This window comes from Aptenodytes forsteri, unplaced genomic scaffold (genome assembly GCF_000699145.1).
Source record: "Aptenodytes forsteri isolate BGI_AS27 unplaced genomic scaffold, ASM69914v1 Scaffold83, whole genome shotgun sequence".
In the NCBI taxonomy this organism is placed as follows: Eukaryota; Metazoa; Chordata; class Aves; order Sphenisciformes; family Spheniscidae; genus Aptenodytes; species Aptenodytes forsteri.
In genome coordinates this window covers 6,704,967-6,718,691 of record NW_008795371.1, presented here as the reverse complement: position 1 = coordinate 6,718,691, position 13,725 = coordinate 6,704,967, and the positions used below count along the sequence as shown (strand labels likewise).

Below are 13,725 nucleotides of genomic sequence, written 5' to 3'. Positions count from 1 at the left end.
AGGAGTTCCGTGCTGCAGCGCAGCGATAAGGGCTTCGGTTAGGCAACGGGTGGCTGCTTCGGCCTTTTTCTTTTTTTTCCATTAATCTTTTGCTAGTGTCACCCTGGGTGGTGTGAGGGGACGGCCGGTGGCGTGTCAGGATTAAGGGCAGTATTACAGGGTATGAAGGGAAAATTAGCCTGCACTGGAATATCTTTTGGGAAATGTAATGCGAGAATAGAGTTTATTTCAACAGAAGTGGCTTTCAGCAGCAGTTGTCCATTGTGTGTTACCCTGCAGTGCTAGTAAATGAGCTTTATTAGCTGACTGATTAAAACCCTGTGTTTTCTGCAGCCGGAACTTGAAATGTTTCTCATAAAAACTTGGGCTCAGTTAACAAAAAGTAATTATTTCCAACATAGTAGAAAGGTGAGGTTGTGCAAACCACTTACTGGCAGTTGAAGCGGAGGGAGGCTGTTATCTTTTTACTACTTTTGTCCTTTTCATCATGATCTTGTGGGTAGTGAGAGTTGACGTACCATGTGCTGCTTTTAGTGAAAGGCAGACCATCCCCAAATTGTGCTGAAAATATCTACTGCTGCCACATTTGCAACAAGGTTTTGAACGGTTGTACCTTCAGCAATAGCCTGACAAGTCAGAGATGATTTATTGCCTTCAAGAGGTGAGTTAACTCATTGCAGTTGACTTTACATCTCTGATGTCACCTGTGCTGAAAGGTTTAAACCGGTACTTTCAACTCCAGCCGCCTCTGGCCATATGTAAACCCACCAAAACAATAAACTTTAAAGCAAGTAACATTCTGAATTAACTTCAGAATTATCTTTCTTAAAATTTATTTTTTTTGTCGGAACTAAGATTGAAAAGGGATATGTAAAAGAGACGAAAACACAGATACAGAGTAATAAGATTATTTATGCGTCAGCTTTCCATGAAAGTTAAAAATCTTGTTTTGGTGTATTTAAACCCACCAAAACAATAAACTTTAAAGCAAGTAACATTCTGAATTAACTTCAGAATTATCTTTCTTAAAATTTATTTTTTTTGTCGGAACTAAGATTGAAAAGGGATATGTAAAAGAGACGAAAACACAGATACAGAGTAATAAGATTATTTATGCGTCAGCTTTCCATGAAAGTTAAAAATCTGGTTTTGGTGTATTTTTGTTGTTGTTGTCACAGATTATGTCTTCTGCCAGGTACTTTGTTTGCTACTGCTGGTTGGTACAAACTTGAGAGTATTCAGAGTGCATGGATCAGTCTAGTCAATCAAGTGTTGTGTGGGACAGAGAGGAGACTTCTCTTTTGTCACGGTCTCCTGTCACTTCTTGGGCAATAGATTCTTCCAAGACATTTGAAGCTTGGCCCAAAAGTCAGTATTTCTTTCATTAAGTATCAATTAAAGGTTAATAAGATCTAAAGGAGCCTCCCATTATTTCTTAACACGCTAATCTGAACACCCTGGATAGATGCCATTGCTGCTACCAACGTTCTAGTGTTAGGTACATGTCCTTTAAATTTACTGTTTCAAAAACCACCCAAGCCCTGACTGCCAGTTGTGTGTGTGAGCGAATACTGCTGTGTTAGCCAGCTGTTGCGTATTTGAACATTTATCAGTATCTGGATCATTCAGTGGAATTTGCCAGGTGTTGGGCTGGAGCATTGATTTTTCCGGAAAATCTGCCTCTGGGCTTATTTATGCAAGAAAGTAGTTGCAATAACTTTCTTACTGCTTCATTCCTTAATTGTACAATGATATTTTGTCAAAAAAATATCACTCAGACCTCATGATAAGCACAGGGATAAGGCTTTTGGTGTTAGTCACAAGCTGATGTAGCAGTAATATGATTTTTTTTTTTTTCCTTGTTTAGCCTATCTACACCCTTTAGAGTTCAGCATGTGTAGCAGGGTGAGTTTAATGTTCCCAAAAGGCTGGCCAGCTAAGTCTCTTGTGAGAGTGAATTTAACAGCAACAAAAGTGTTACAGTGTGGGTGTAATGCTGCTGGCTAGCCTGGATCTGCTGCCAGCGTCCCGTCAAACACTGGAGGTGAAGCCCCACAGCGGCCGTGTCTCTGATCAATAGATGGGCACAGTCAGTAACGTGGCACTTACCAGCTCAGTACTTGACACTGTGTATAGTTTCATAGTTCATCCAATACAGGTTTCAGCGCGTTTTCTGTGTCACAGGGGTGCTCTGAATTAAAACCAGTGATCTTTAGTCCACGTGCAGTGCTTAGTGGTAAAATGTTTGAGTTTCTGTATTAGTGCTCCATCCTTTCTCCACAGGCCAAAATCTCCTTGTACTGCAGGAAAGTTGTGTGACTTCAGGTCTTGTTCAGGGGAGGTGAGGTGGTTTGGTTTTTTTATTTTGTTAAGGGGTCTTTTCTCAGTTCCCTTTAGAAGTGGTAAAACAAATCTCAGTAAAGCAACCATCTATGAGGAATAAGCCCCCAAGACAGGGAATTAATGTAGAACAGCTATTGCATTGTAAACGCTCACCACAGCTTATTCGCTACTGACAAGTGCACTTGGTGCACATGGTCTTCAGAGTTTTCTGCAGATTCAGTTGAAAGAACACAACTGCTTGTGAAAGTGAGCCAGTATTCTTAAGTTTACTGTGATATTTTCATAGTTTATCCTATGTAATCTAAAGTGTCTTGCTGTGTTGCAGTGGCATTCAGCAGAGGAATTTAAAATTGGAAAGCACATCGATCGTTATTCCTCCCTCACGTTTACAGACAGAAGTAATGCTATTACAGATTTTTAAAAGATTACATTTTTAGTCATGTTAAAAATAACTGCAAATCATCTTCAAGTTCAGGAACCTTAAGCAGCATATAAGTTAATAAAACAACTTCAAATCTCATTTGACACTGTCTTCTTGGTTGTGACTTTGCAGAAGCCTGTGAGAGTTTTCCTGGTAAATTTAGGCTCGTCCATAATGCTTCTTCTTTATTTTTCTGTTTTCCTGTTATGGTAGCAAGGTGAATTTTCTTAAATATCCTCTTTCAACTAAGATTCCAGCTCTTAGTTGTCAGTTACCTCTTTCAGAGCAAATGAACTGTACTCCTCTTGCCATTCTTACTGTTCTTACTCTTTTTCTAGAAGAGTATTTGGCGTTTTCTATAGGATTCTCTCATCTCTCTAACAGTAAAACCATGTGTTACCAGCAAGTTTTTAATTGTCATTGTTGCTATATAGCTCTTCCGTCGGTAAGTCACAGAGTTCTTATCAAAACCAGAGAGCAAGTGAGAAATTTGCCACTTCAAATGAGAGACATGAGAGAGGGATTCCAGGCACTTGTCTATGTTGAGAGATGTTGAAATCACAAGCGCGACATATGTTGATTCACATCATACCTAGTCATGAAATGTAATCCTACCCGCTGTTGCAAGAGGCGGAAAAGGCTGTTTAGTTTCTCAATGAGGTTTTTTTCATGTTGGCAATAAGCTATTTCAACAAAGTTAAAATTACGCTGAATTTACTTGTGCCAAATATGACACTACTTTTCAGTTTTCCTCAGGACAACTTTTTTTGTCAAGCAGTACCTCAAATTCCTGGAAACTAGTTTTTAATAGAGTTCACAAGTGAAAGCCAAATCCAGACGTGCAGTCCGTGAGTCTGAGACACTACTTTGGTAATTTTTGCCTGATAAGGAGGCACTTCAGAGTTCTCTCTTTTACTTCAGGGGTTGAATTATTTCACAATGAGTGCTGGATGTTGATTCTATTTATCATTCTGAGGATCGGTTTCATAACTGGGATGTTCCCTATTCCATGACACAATGGGACTCTCAATTGTCTGACGTTAGAGGACCTGAAATTACTTTTGGGTCACTTTTGGACAATCCAGGCAGCTTTTAATGAGATGAACATTAAGGTGGTGAAGAGAATTTATTTTGGATAACTGAAATTTGGATGTTCAGAGTTGAGTTCTGTTGCTGAAACCTTTGAGCTCCATTTAACGTACATAAATTCTGGGGTTTGGTGGCATTAGGATTAGAACTAGAGTATTTTTAATGTTTCATTTTCATGTTTTCTTTTTTTTTAGGTATTACTTGTGGTCGTACACGCATCCCTGTTTTAGGAAAACTTGGGACTTTTGAAACTTGTTTCCTAAGACGAATTCCTCTTAGAAACTTTTCCGAAACACCAGCGTATTTTGCCTCAAAGGATGGAGCAAGCAAGGATGGTTCTGGAGATGGAAGCAAGGTAATGTCCGCACGTTAGGCTTTTCAATAGTTTATATAAAATGTTTCTTAAATGTTTATAGTAGATTTTTTCCTTACTTAAAATTAGTCTCGTCTTGAGATTTTTGCTAACTCTTGACATTCCCGATCCTTCAAATTGCTACAACTGACAGTGAAGAAAAAATAAATTGTACTGTGAATTTATTAGCAGACAAACCTTATAAACATCCCATAACACTATTCCCAGTTTTACAAATCTTTTTGCATAGTGTAAAGGGACACTTGAAAACTTTGTAGAATGTTATAAATCCACCACAGGTTTCAGGATCTCAGGAAAGAGTAGTAATCAGAACTATTCTCCTTCAAAAGCCTGCTACTCCCAAGTAGGCTTTTTGAAGTAAGTACATTTTAAAATGTTTTTTTCAGCACTAATTTGGTAGTTGTATTAAACTAGACAAGTTTGTGAGGAGACTAGCTTTAGTCTTGTTAGTAAATTGTAATCTATTTTCATCCTAGTCTTTCTCTATAATTATAGTCAATAAACAGCTTCTTGAGATAAATGATTACCTGAGAATAAAACTGCTCTTTAGTCAGTAAATAAGATTTTGAGAGTTCACAGGAAATAACTTGGCCTTAGTATGGCGTGTTGTGACATCTGAGGAACTGTTCAGATGACACAGGTGTGCTCTGAAGGTTCAGTTTAAACTTTTTTAAAAAATAAGGAAGATAAAAAAAAATTAAGTCTTTTTTTCTTGAGAAGGGTTGCGAGGAGAAATTAGCAAGCAAGCAAGGTTTAAAAAAATGGGGAACTGACTTAGAAAAGGGAAGAGAGATCTTTGCTGTTTCCTAAAATATAATAGCTTTTATTATTAATCAAAGTATGAAGGCATAGAACAGATATAGATTTAAAAAATGTTAACCTTGAACACCACTAAGCAGGGTAACATGGAGAAAGACAAGTAGGTCTCTGTCAGGGAACTCTGCCTAAAGTAAAAAATAAAATATTTCCAAGCAATTTACGAGATGCTTGTTTTATAGGCCATATCTACCCTACAGCCATCTGCCAGCATAGCTACATCTGTCAAGGACATGAGAAGAGCTGTGGCTTCAGAAACCCTTAGAATCAATCCGGTTGTGATAATGAAATTACTCTCTCTATGATTTGTTTTCTTCTCTGGGGTTAGAATAAATTACATTGAAATACGCTATTAAAACAGTTTAGCTTGTTATTGTTCTAGTGTCAGTCAAGCAGTTCTAGTGTAGATACGGGATGCCTCTGCCATGGGCATCCAAAATTAGCAGACCTGGGAAATGCAGATGTGTGGTACGCTTCAAAATGTTTATATTGTGGTGTCCTAAGTTTTCAAAGCCGTTAAAAAATCCTGACAATAGTTCATGACAATGATACTTTGTCATTCAGCTATTGCAATGTTCACATTACTGGATTCCATAAACACACTGCTAAATGCCTAATGTAACAGCTCCATTGTGTGGGGCTAATTGTCTGGAAATCTTTTTTAGAAGTCTGTCGGTGAGGGGGGTGGTAAAAAGTCAAGCTCTGGAAGCTCTGGAAAAGGAGGGAACCAGCTGCGCTGCCCGAAGTGTGGTGACTTGTGCACACACGTGGAGACCTTTGTGTGTAAGTTTTAATGAATACTTTCTTTTTTAAATAGGCACAGATGTGACTATATTTGTGATCTAACTTAGTCCTGATAGCTAAGTTTTAGCCTACCTAATTATACAATGTCAAAAATTTTGTTATGCTTAGTTTGGCCACGTTGGTGTAAGCATGTATTGTCTCTGTGGATATATTTGTGTAATTTCCTATGATGTGGGGTGGAGCAGAATATGGTAGTGGAATTTGGACCGCAACTGTGAATATGCAGTTTTAAAATAGTTTGTTACATTTTATGCAGTGGAAGAGATGCTCACATAAACAGTACCATTTAACTAGTGATATTTCTTTCTGTCCATTACATAAATATATACTTATATATATGTAAAGTCTGTTCTTTGTTTACTGAATAATAAAACTTTAATCCTGCATGTACTATAACCAAAGTGCTTATCCAGCAGAGGAATTAGTATACGACAGATGGCTTACTAGAATGATCTTCTATGGTGAAGTCAGATCCGTAATACGTTCCAAATAGGAGGCTGGAAAGTCCAAATAGAAAATCCAAAATGTGTCAGATGCCTGGTGTCCAGCAGCAGTAGCTACTTTTTTTGAAGTACAGTCCAAATTAATGCCAGTTATGCTTTAGGTTCTATCAGACTTGAAGACGTTTCTCCTTATTTCAACACTAATGAGATCAGCCTAGAAAATAGTTGTCAGAAAGCAAATACCCTTTGTTAGTTGGTGGGGCTCAGGGGGGAAGTATCAAGTCATAATCAGACTTGTGCACTAAGAAGCTTAAGACAAGGTCAGCATGAACTTGTTCAACGGTTGTGTTAATATCGCAGTTGGTGAAAATAATGAGTGGATGTGCTATTATTTGCTGCTACTCGTATAAAATACTATTTAATAAAAATGATCAAACATCATGAATCACAAGACAATTCTATAATAACAATATATTTATTTATGTTTGATAAAAGGATCGGTCCTCAGCTGCTATTTTTTTTTTTCCAGAAATAATAAGCCCTTTTTTTTGTTTGAAACTATAGGCAACAAGGTTTTCTGAAAAATCTGGCGCTAGTTGGTGGAATCAGAAATACAATCCTGTGTGGCGTTCAATATGTTGGCCTCTCCCTGGACTAGGTGTGGTTGAAAACAGTGGAAGGATTTTTAACCTCATTACCGTCTTATCAGATGATTCATGAGTAGACAGAGACATTTTGAAACTCTCTCACTTCACTGGTGTGTTTGCTCCCCTTGTTACTGGAGTTTGTGCTTTTCTGTGGAAATACCATTCAGGCATTGCCCCAGAGTGAAACAATTGCTGTGTATCCTTGGAAAGCAGAGATATGATTTAGTATATTGTCAATGTCGCTAGGAATCTTTAAGCGTGTTTGAAAACTTTCTTAGGAAGAGGGCTTGTTCATGCTAATGTTTTCTCCCATAATGTCTGGTATATGCAATCTCAAATTCACAAGTAGTGATACGGCACTTGAATTGCGGCATCATAATGGCACAGGTACTGTAAACAGCTTGGGACCAGAAACCCACTTTTCACTTGTAAAAACAGTATTGCAGCTGGTCAGATTTGTCACAGCTTGAAAGTCAAAATATGAGGAAGTCTCCTTGTGAATTATTGAATGTATCTACTTCTTTCATCCTTCCACATTCTACTCTGAGGCTTTAGGGTTTTACAGCCTTTAAATGAAGTCTGTTACTAGTTCAAACTAAGCACAGTGTCACCAGGTAATGGAGTAGAGCAGACTTTTTTGTTCATCTTGAGAAGAGCAGTCATCAGTTTTCTGTTAATTGGTAACTTAAAAAAAATTAAACCAGAGATTGTAATTGCTCTAACTTCTCAGAAATTCCTGTGAGTCATGGTTAAGTTTTCTCTGGACCTGTGTCTTTCTGGTTTAGTCTGTTAACTTGAGCACACTGCTTCCCAGCCAAACTGTAGAATATAAAGCAGCTGGAAAACCAGAGAGCTAAGTTCTAATTGTCTTAAAAACGATTTTAAAAAAGAAAACAAAAACTAATCAGAAGAAACAATCTGTCCCCTTCTGCCCAAAATGAATGGGTTGCAGGTTGTATTAAACATACTGTAACTTGATTTTTCGGATAAGCCTTTTGATGTTGCTTAGTCAGGAAAAATGATGAATTCGCTCAATTCTGGTTTGAATTACTGAACTGCAGAGCCTTAAGTAAAGTATCTAAAGCCGAACGAAAATACACAATTAGCTTTTTCAGTTTTTAAATATTAGGTTTTTCAGTCATTTTGAGAGAAGTAGGGAAACGAAATACTGAATAAAAACCTTAATTGCCATTGAGTGGCAGTGTGACAGGCTGGTTGTCCAGTGGAGTTTGTTTTTAATGGGGCTTCACTTTGTATCTGCAAGTCCTGCACAAGGATTTGCTTGGCAATGGTTTTCCAGTAATTAACAATTAAGGAAGAATATGACTTAAACCAAAAGGAATTTTGCTTTGACACACTTTCTCAGCAGTTCCTGTATTGTTTTGGGTTATGAGACTCTGTAAGGAGAGTTTTGTGATCAGTGAAATAAGATGTGAGCCTCAGGTGTAGAGTGAAATCCAATAGTTATAAAGCTGATTGACATAAGAAGCCTTATCTAGACACTGCTTTTACTGTCTCCACCTGATGCCATCAGGTTAGCTCCCATCCTCCAAAGCAAGACTGCCCTGCTACTGTACATACTTAATAGGCAAGAAGCTTCCCTGCACTCTTTTTCCTGATGTCTTTTTACCTTATAGCAGTTTAATAGTAGCCCATTATCTCAACTCTACAAGTGTTTTTTAAGATTAGTCCTCCGATTGTTTTGGCTTCCTGTATGTAATTGTAAAAACCCGGCCTTTTTCTTTGGCAAGGTCAGCTCGTACGGACTTCAGAAATCTTTTTGCAAATGCAGCCTCTGTGGTAATGTTGCCTGAATCAAAAATAACACTTGACTTGCATTTTAGCACACTGTAAACATTTGCAGACATCTTAATGACAGTGAGGTAATTTGACATGAAGGCTCTTTGCTGTGCTTTTGTGTGTTTGCTAAAAGAACATATGAAAACATGCCAGTATTTAAGAATAGCAAAGTTGCTTGCAATTTTGAATGCTCAGTTTTAGGGAGATAGCAGTGCTTAAACTTGGTTTCCTTGCATTTCAGAGCAAATTCCTCAAATATTTTGTTCTGTTAAAACTCATTGATACTTTTTTCCAGATTGCTGTGTAGATGATAGAAACTGGCCAGTTTCACGGGTGTGTTTTGACAACCGAGTCTCCTCCCTAAGGCACCCCATACATCAAAGTTTCTCTGTAACCATGGACCCTATTGGTCTTGCTGAAAATGAGGAATATCTCTAATAACATTCCTCTGTGCTGCCTGGAGTAACTGATAAAAGTGTACTCTGCACAATAATTTTTTTCAGTGAATGATGTTTTAAAGATGCACAATAGTATTCTTATAGCCTGCTCTTTATTTTCTAGTTTTTTAACCATTCCTGTGGATCTATAAAGGGGGCAAGTATTCTCATGGCTATTCCATCCTAATAAAGCTGACTATTAGCATTGCATAAGGAAGGACAACAGCCTCATGGCAGTGTAGTCATTAAGAATATCAGAGGTGTTTTGAGTGAGCACTGGGAGAAAGTTTGTTTTTTTTTCCCTACAATATTGTTGCTAAATAATAGTTATGTAAGAGGGGTGGGTGCATGCAAGGGGTTCCCCATTGCATTCCCATCAGGCAGATAACAGTGATTTGGAATGTTGCCAGGAGAACTTCCCAGCTGTTACACAAATTTTCTTTGGAGTAGAGTTAATAAAGCTGTGACCATCACAGCTTTATGTGCTACATTATTAAAATAATCTGCTGGCCTTATTTACAGTCATAAGGTGTGTTTAATATTAAAAAAAGAACCCCACTCCTCTCTTGCTGATACCAGCTCTATGGGAGGCAACAACAAGTTATAAATAAGCAGCTTGTTTATTGCTAGAGGTTGTTATTAAAATCAGCTGGTACTACAGTGTTCAAGCCATTTTCTAAATACTTTTTATGATTTCAGAAGTTTTGACATTGAAGTTTTTCATGTGGTTGTTTTGCTACATTTACTTTGCTTTTAATTTAATACATTTACTAATATATTTAAATCAGTCCTGTTGCACATGATTTGCATTTAATAGCATAGCAATATGGTCAGAAAAGATCTGTTTTGAATTACGGTTTTATTCTTCTCTACTATTTTCAATTATTTCAACTTTGCTTTTCTGAAGGAGGAAAAAAAATAACACAAGTTCTAGTTTGCAGGCTTTTGAAACAAGTCTTTGCAGATAACATGATTTCTTGAGGCATGGTTCAAAAAGTCAGTGGTAGGAGGGTTTGGCTTTTGGAATTTGAAAGAAATTTGTTCTACTCTTGACAGTAAAAATAAATAAGCAAAAGATCTTGCAAAACATCAAAGTCCTGATCATCTGTTGAATACCACAGCTGCCTCTTTTTGGGATGAGCCCTTTGTGTGACACCACTGTGCTCCGTGTCCTGGGCTTAGGTGACTTGAGCATGCTCCATAGCATTCCACAGCCAGTGGGATGCAGAGACCAGGAGCTGCCACAGCTGTCCTTTCCTGAACCTGCTGCGTGCTATCTTTGATATTGTAGATTGCTTCCCCGCACTTTAGAGTAGTCTGTCCCTAACCACAGATTTTTTTGCTTGCTAGTTTGAGAGTTAGGAACAATTCCTGCATAGTTAGAAGCCCTCATTAATTTTGCATTGCTCTGAGATGCAAAGTTTCCTCTTCCAAGTGTAGTGCTACTGAGTAAGTATGAAATAGATTTTTGCTTTTTAATCCCTTGTTTGGTTGCTGCCCTGTGTTGTGACTTTTTGGGCAAATTGCATTCCCTCTGTGTCAAATTTCATAGTCCAATAATTGCTTTTAAAGCTTCTAAGTTGATTGAAGGGGAAGTGTTGTGTAAACACAGAGGTGGCTGTGCTGTCTTACAGGTGCTTGTCCTGTGTATGATGAACTCAGGCAGTTGAATGAATGCTGTCTAAGCAATTCCTCTTACCATTTTGTTTTACTTTTTCTGCAGCTTCCACCCGTTTTGTGAAGTGTGAGAAGTGTCACCATTTTTTTGTTGTACTGTCAGAGGCAGACACAAAAAAGAGTATTATTAAAGAACCCGAGTCAGCAGCAGAAGCTGTGAAATTGGCATTCCAGCAGAAGCCGCCACCTCCACCGAAAAAGGTGTGGTTCTTATTTTCACCCCAATAATGCTTTGCTTCTTCATCTGCATCAGGTGTGTAACGGTCTACTGTGACAGAGCAACAAACAAGAAAGATGATTAGCTCAAGATTAAGCCTTTGAGAGCTATATGACCCAGCAGAGCACCGATAAAGGGAACAAGTAGATCCAATAAAAGTAGTTGGGCTTGTTTTCCTCAGCCTTTGTCTTGTGACCTTCATTTTCTCCTTGTGACCCTGAGGCTAACCTCAACCCTCACCAACCATGGTATCTTTCATTTCCTGCTATGGCCTCATATTCTGCGCCCTAATGTTAGCAGCTTCTTTGTGTAGCTGCAGAACTTTTATTTGGCCTCTTTCTGGGTGAGAACCGTGGCTGATTAGCTTGTGGTGGTGACCCATCCTAAGTCATTTGGTCTCCCTCTCCTGAACAGTGAGGGAGCTTATTGTGTTTCTCAGTTCCTAGTGGACTGTAGCGGTTTCTGAAGCTGCATGCGGCTCCTGGATAGACCTCTTGTAAGACATGAAATATTCTTGAAATTTCTGTTCCTCTTACAAAATTGGGTGAAAATGACAAGGGGTTCAAATGTTAGTAGGGGAGAACTGACAGACACAATATGATTGTGTAAACCCTATGTTTTTAAGTAAACTTATCAACATGAATATATTTTGTGTTTTAGATGTTGGGTTTCTATTTCTCAGTTCTGTAGTGGTTGGTTTAGAGCAAAATCCATCTTTGGCACAATGTACTATTTTTTCTTTTTTGGTGCAAGGTGATTTAAAAGTGTTACTAAGATTGAGTTATTTTTCAGATTTATAACTACCTCGACAAATACGTTGTTGGTCAGTGTTTTGCCAAGAAGGTGCTTTCAGTTGCTGTGTACAATCATTACAAGAGAATCTACAATAATATCCCAGCTAACCTGAGACAGCAAGCAGAAGTTGAAAAGCAGACTTCTTTAACACCAAGAGGTTTGTATGATGTTTGGTATTTTTCTGGTCAAATAAAACTTAACATTTCAGGGCCCTAACTTAAGAAACCTGAGGGGGGTTTTACCTTGACACTAGATGTTCTGTAATTGAAATGATCTAAAAGAATTTCTATTAAATTTTCACTGCATGTGAACTTCTGTGATTTATTTAAATAGTAATCCAGAAGGTTTATGATTCCATGGGTATTGCCTACTGTATTACATGGTTAGCATTTTTTACTGACGCATGTTATTAGGTATTTTCCTTTAACTTTTTAAATTGAGCCTCCTAAACTTTTCTTTCTGATCTCATTTACTGCTTAATGGTAAATCTGCTGCTTAATCTGCAAGCAACAATGCAGATTGTGAAGACAGTATTTTGTATAGGTAACTTGATGAAGAGCTAGCTTTCTAACCTTGCTTGCTGCAGTTGGCAGCATTTGTTGGTCACTATAGTATTGTTCCATATCTAGCAGGTGTAGATGGTTACTCTTGGCAGTACTTTTGCTACTGAGTAAGTGTGTAGCTATGTTGATCTAATTTATTTTTAGAAGTAGGATTAAGTTACTGTCTCTGATTCAAAGTGTACCTTGATTTTTTTTTTAAGTGTTTTGTTCTGTCTTGCAATAAATAGTATGCTAAGCAAACAGAAGTCGTCTTTGTTTTTTGAATTTATGTAAAGAAGTATTTTAACTGAGGGGGAAACATTAGTAGCACTGTTCTGGTAATGGTAGGAGAGCAGTTGTCTACCTGGCACAGAGAAGTTCCTGGCCCCCCACAGGAAGATAGATTAGTGCACACCCAGAGGGACTGGCAGTGAATGTTTATAATGAATAGTACTTTGAAATTTGTGAAATCTTACATTGTAACACTCAGATATAAATGTGAGAGTTTAAGGAAGCCTTTTCAAAACAAAATTATATTATAGCATTTTTTTCCCCTTCTATAAGTGTTTTTAAAATGAAAATCAGAGGTAATAGATTGTTACTGTTTTAAGTAATAGGAAGCTTGCTGTCATTTTAAAAGCATGCAAGTTGGGTTTTGGGTTAAATTTGACAGCAATAAAAACTAATTCATGTGGGGATTTCTTGTTAGAAATGCATTCATACACAGTGATGAGATGTATTCAGAAGAGGGCAAGAGGTGGAGAATTTATAAGCTTTTATAAACTTATTTTTTATTACTGTTTTCATCCTCTCTCTTAGAATTAAATCAGAAGTCAGAAGACGGGAGGATGAGTACAGATTTACAAGTAAGTGAACTCTCTCCTCATGTCCTCCTCTGCAATATCTACTCTTTTGATGTTAATGTAGAATAGTCTTTAGTGACCGCTAGTTTGAAATGCTGGGTAAAATCCTGTTTGCTTTTCTTCTGCAAGTAAATTTATGGCATTGAGTATATTTTTAACGGAGGTGACTAGGATCTGACTCTTTATTTAGTTCTAGGTGGAAAGCAAGTAAAATGTAAAGATACTTTTAAGGAGTTGGTTAAATAATTACCTGTCCTTAGAGTTGTCCTCAATAGAACAAGTGGAAATTGAGATTTATTTTTAATTTAGAACTGAGGTGTGATTATATTAATAATGCCACACAAGATAGGATGGGAGGTGGATAATAAGGGAAGTTAGGCAACTGTTTTCTGCAGGGTATTTGTACTCTTAAAAGGCACTGTCACCTTGAACCTCAGAATGCCTTTTTTTTTTTTTTT

The 13,725-nt window shown here is 37.6% G+C and overlaps 1 protein-coding gene across 2 annotated transcripts in view; it reads left to right on the top strand.

The window, feature by feature from the left end:
• The first annotated feature begins 4,028 nt into the window (after positions 1–4,028).
• CLPX (caseinolytic mitochondrial matrix peptidase chaperone subunit) overlaps positions 4,029–13,725 on the top strand; it is an 18,356-nt gene continuing 8,659 nt past the window's right edge. Inside the window, exons 1-5 of one of the 2 annotated variants that reach the window (XM_019472382.1) lie at positions 4,029–4,208; positions 5,708–5,825; positions 10,897–11,051; positions 11,860–12,023; positions 13,224–13,270. In XM_019472382.1, coding sequence (XP_019327927.1) covers positions 4,029–4,208; positions 5,708–5,825; positions 10,897–11,051; positions 11,860–12,023; positions 13,224–13,270 — 664 coding nt within the window. The remainder of the gene's footprint in view (positions 4,209–5,707; positions 5,826–10,896; positions 11,052–11,859; positions 12,024–13,223; positions 13,271–13,725) is intronic. The other variant, XM_009280429.1, reaches the window with a different exon arrangement.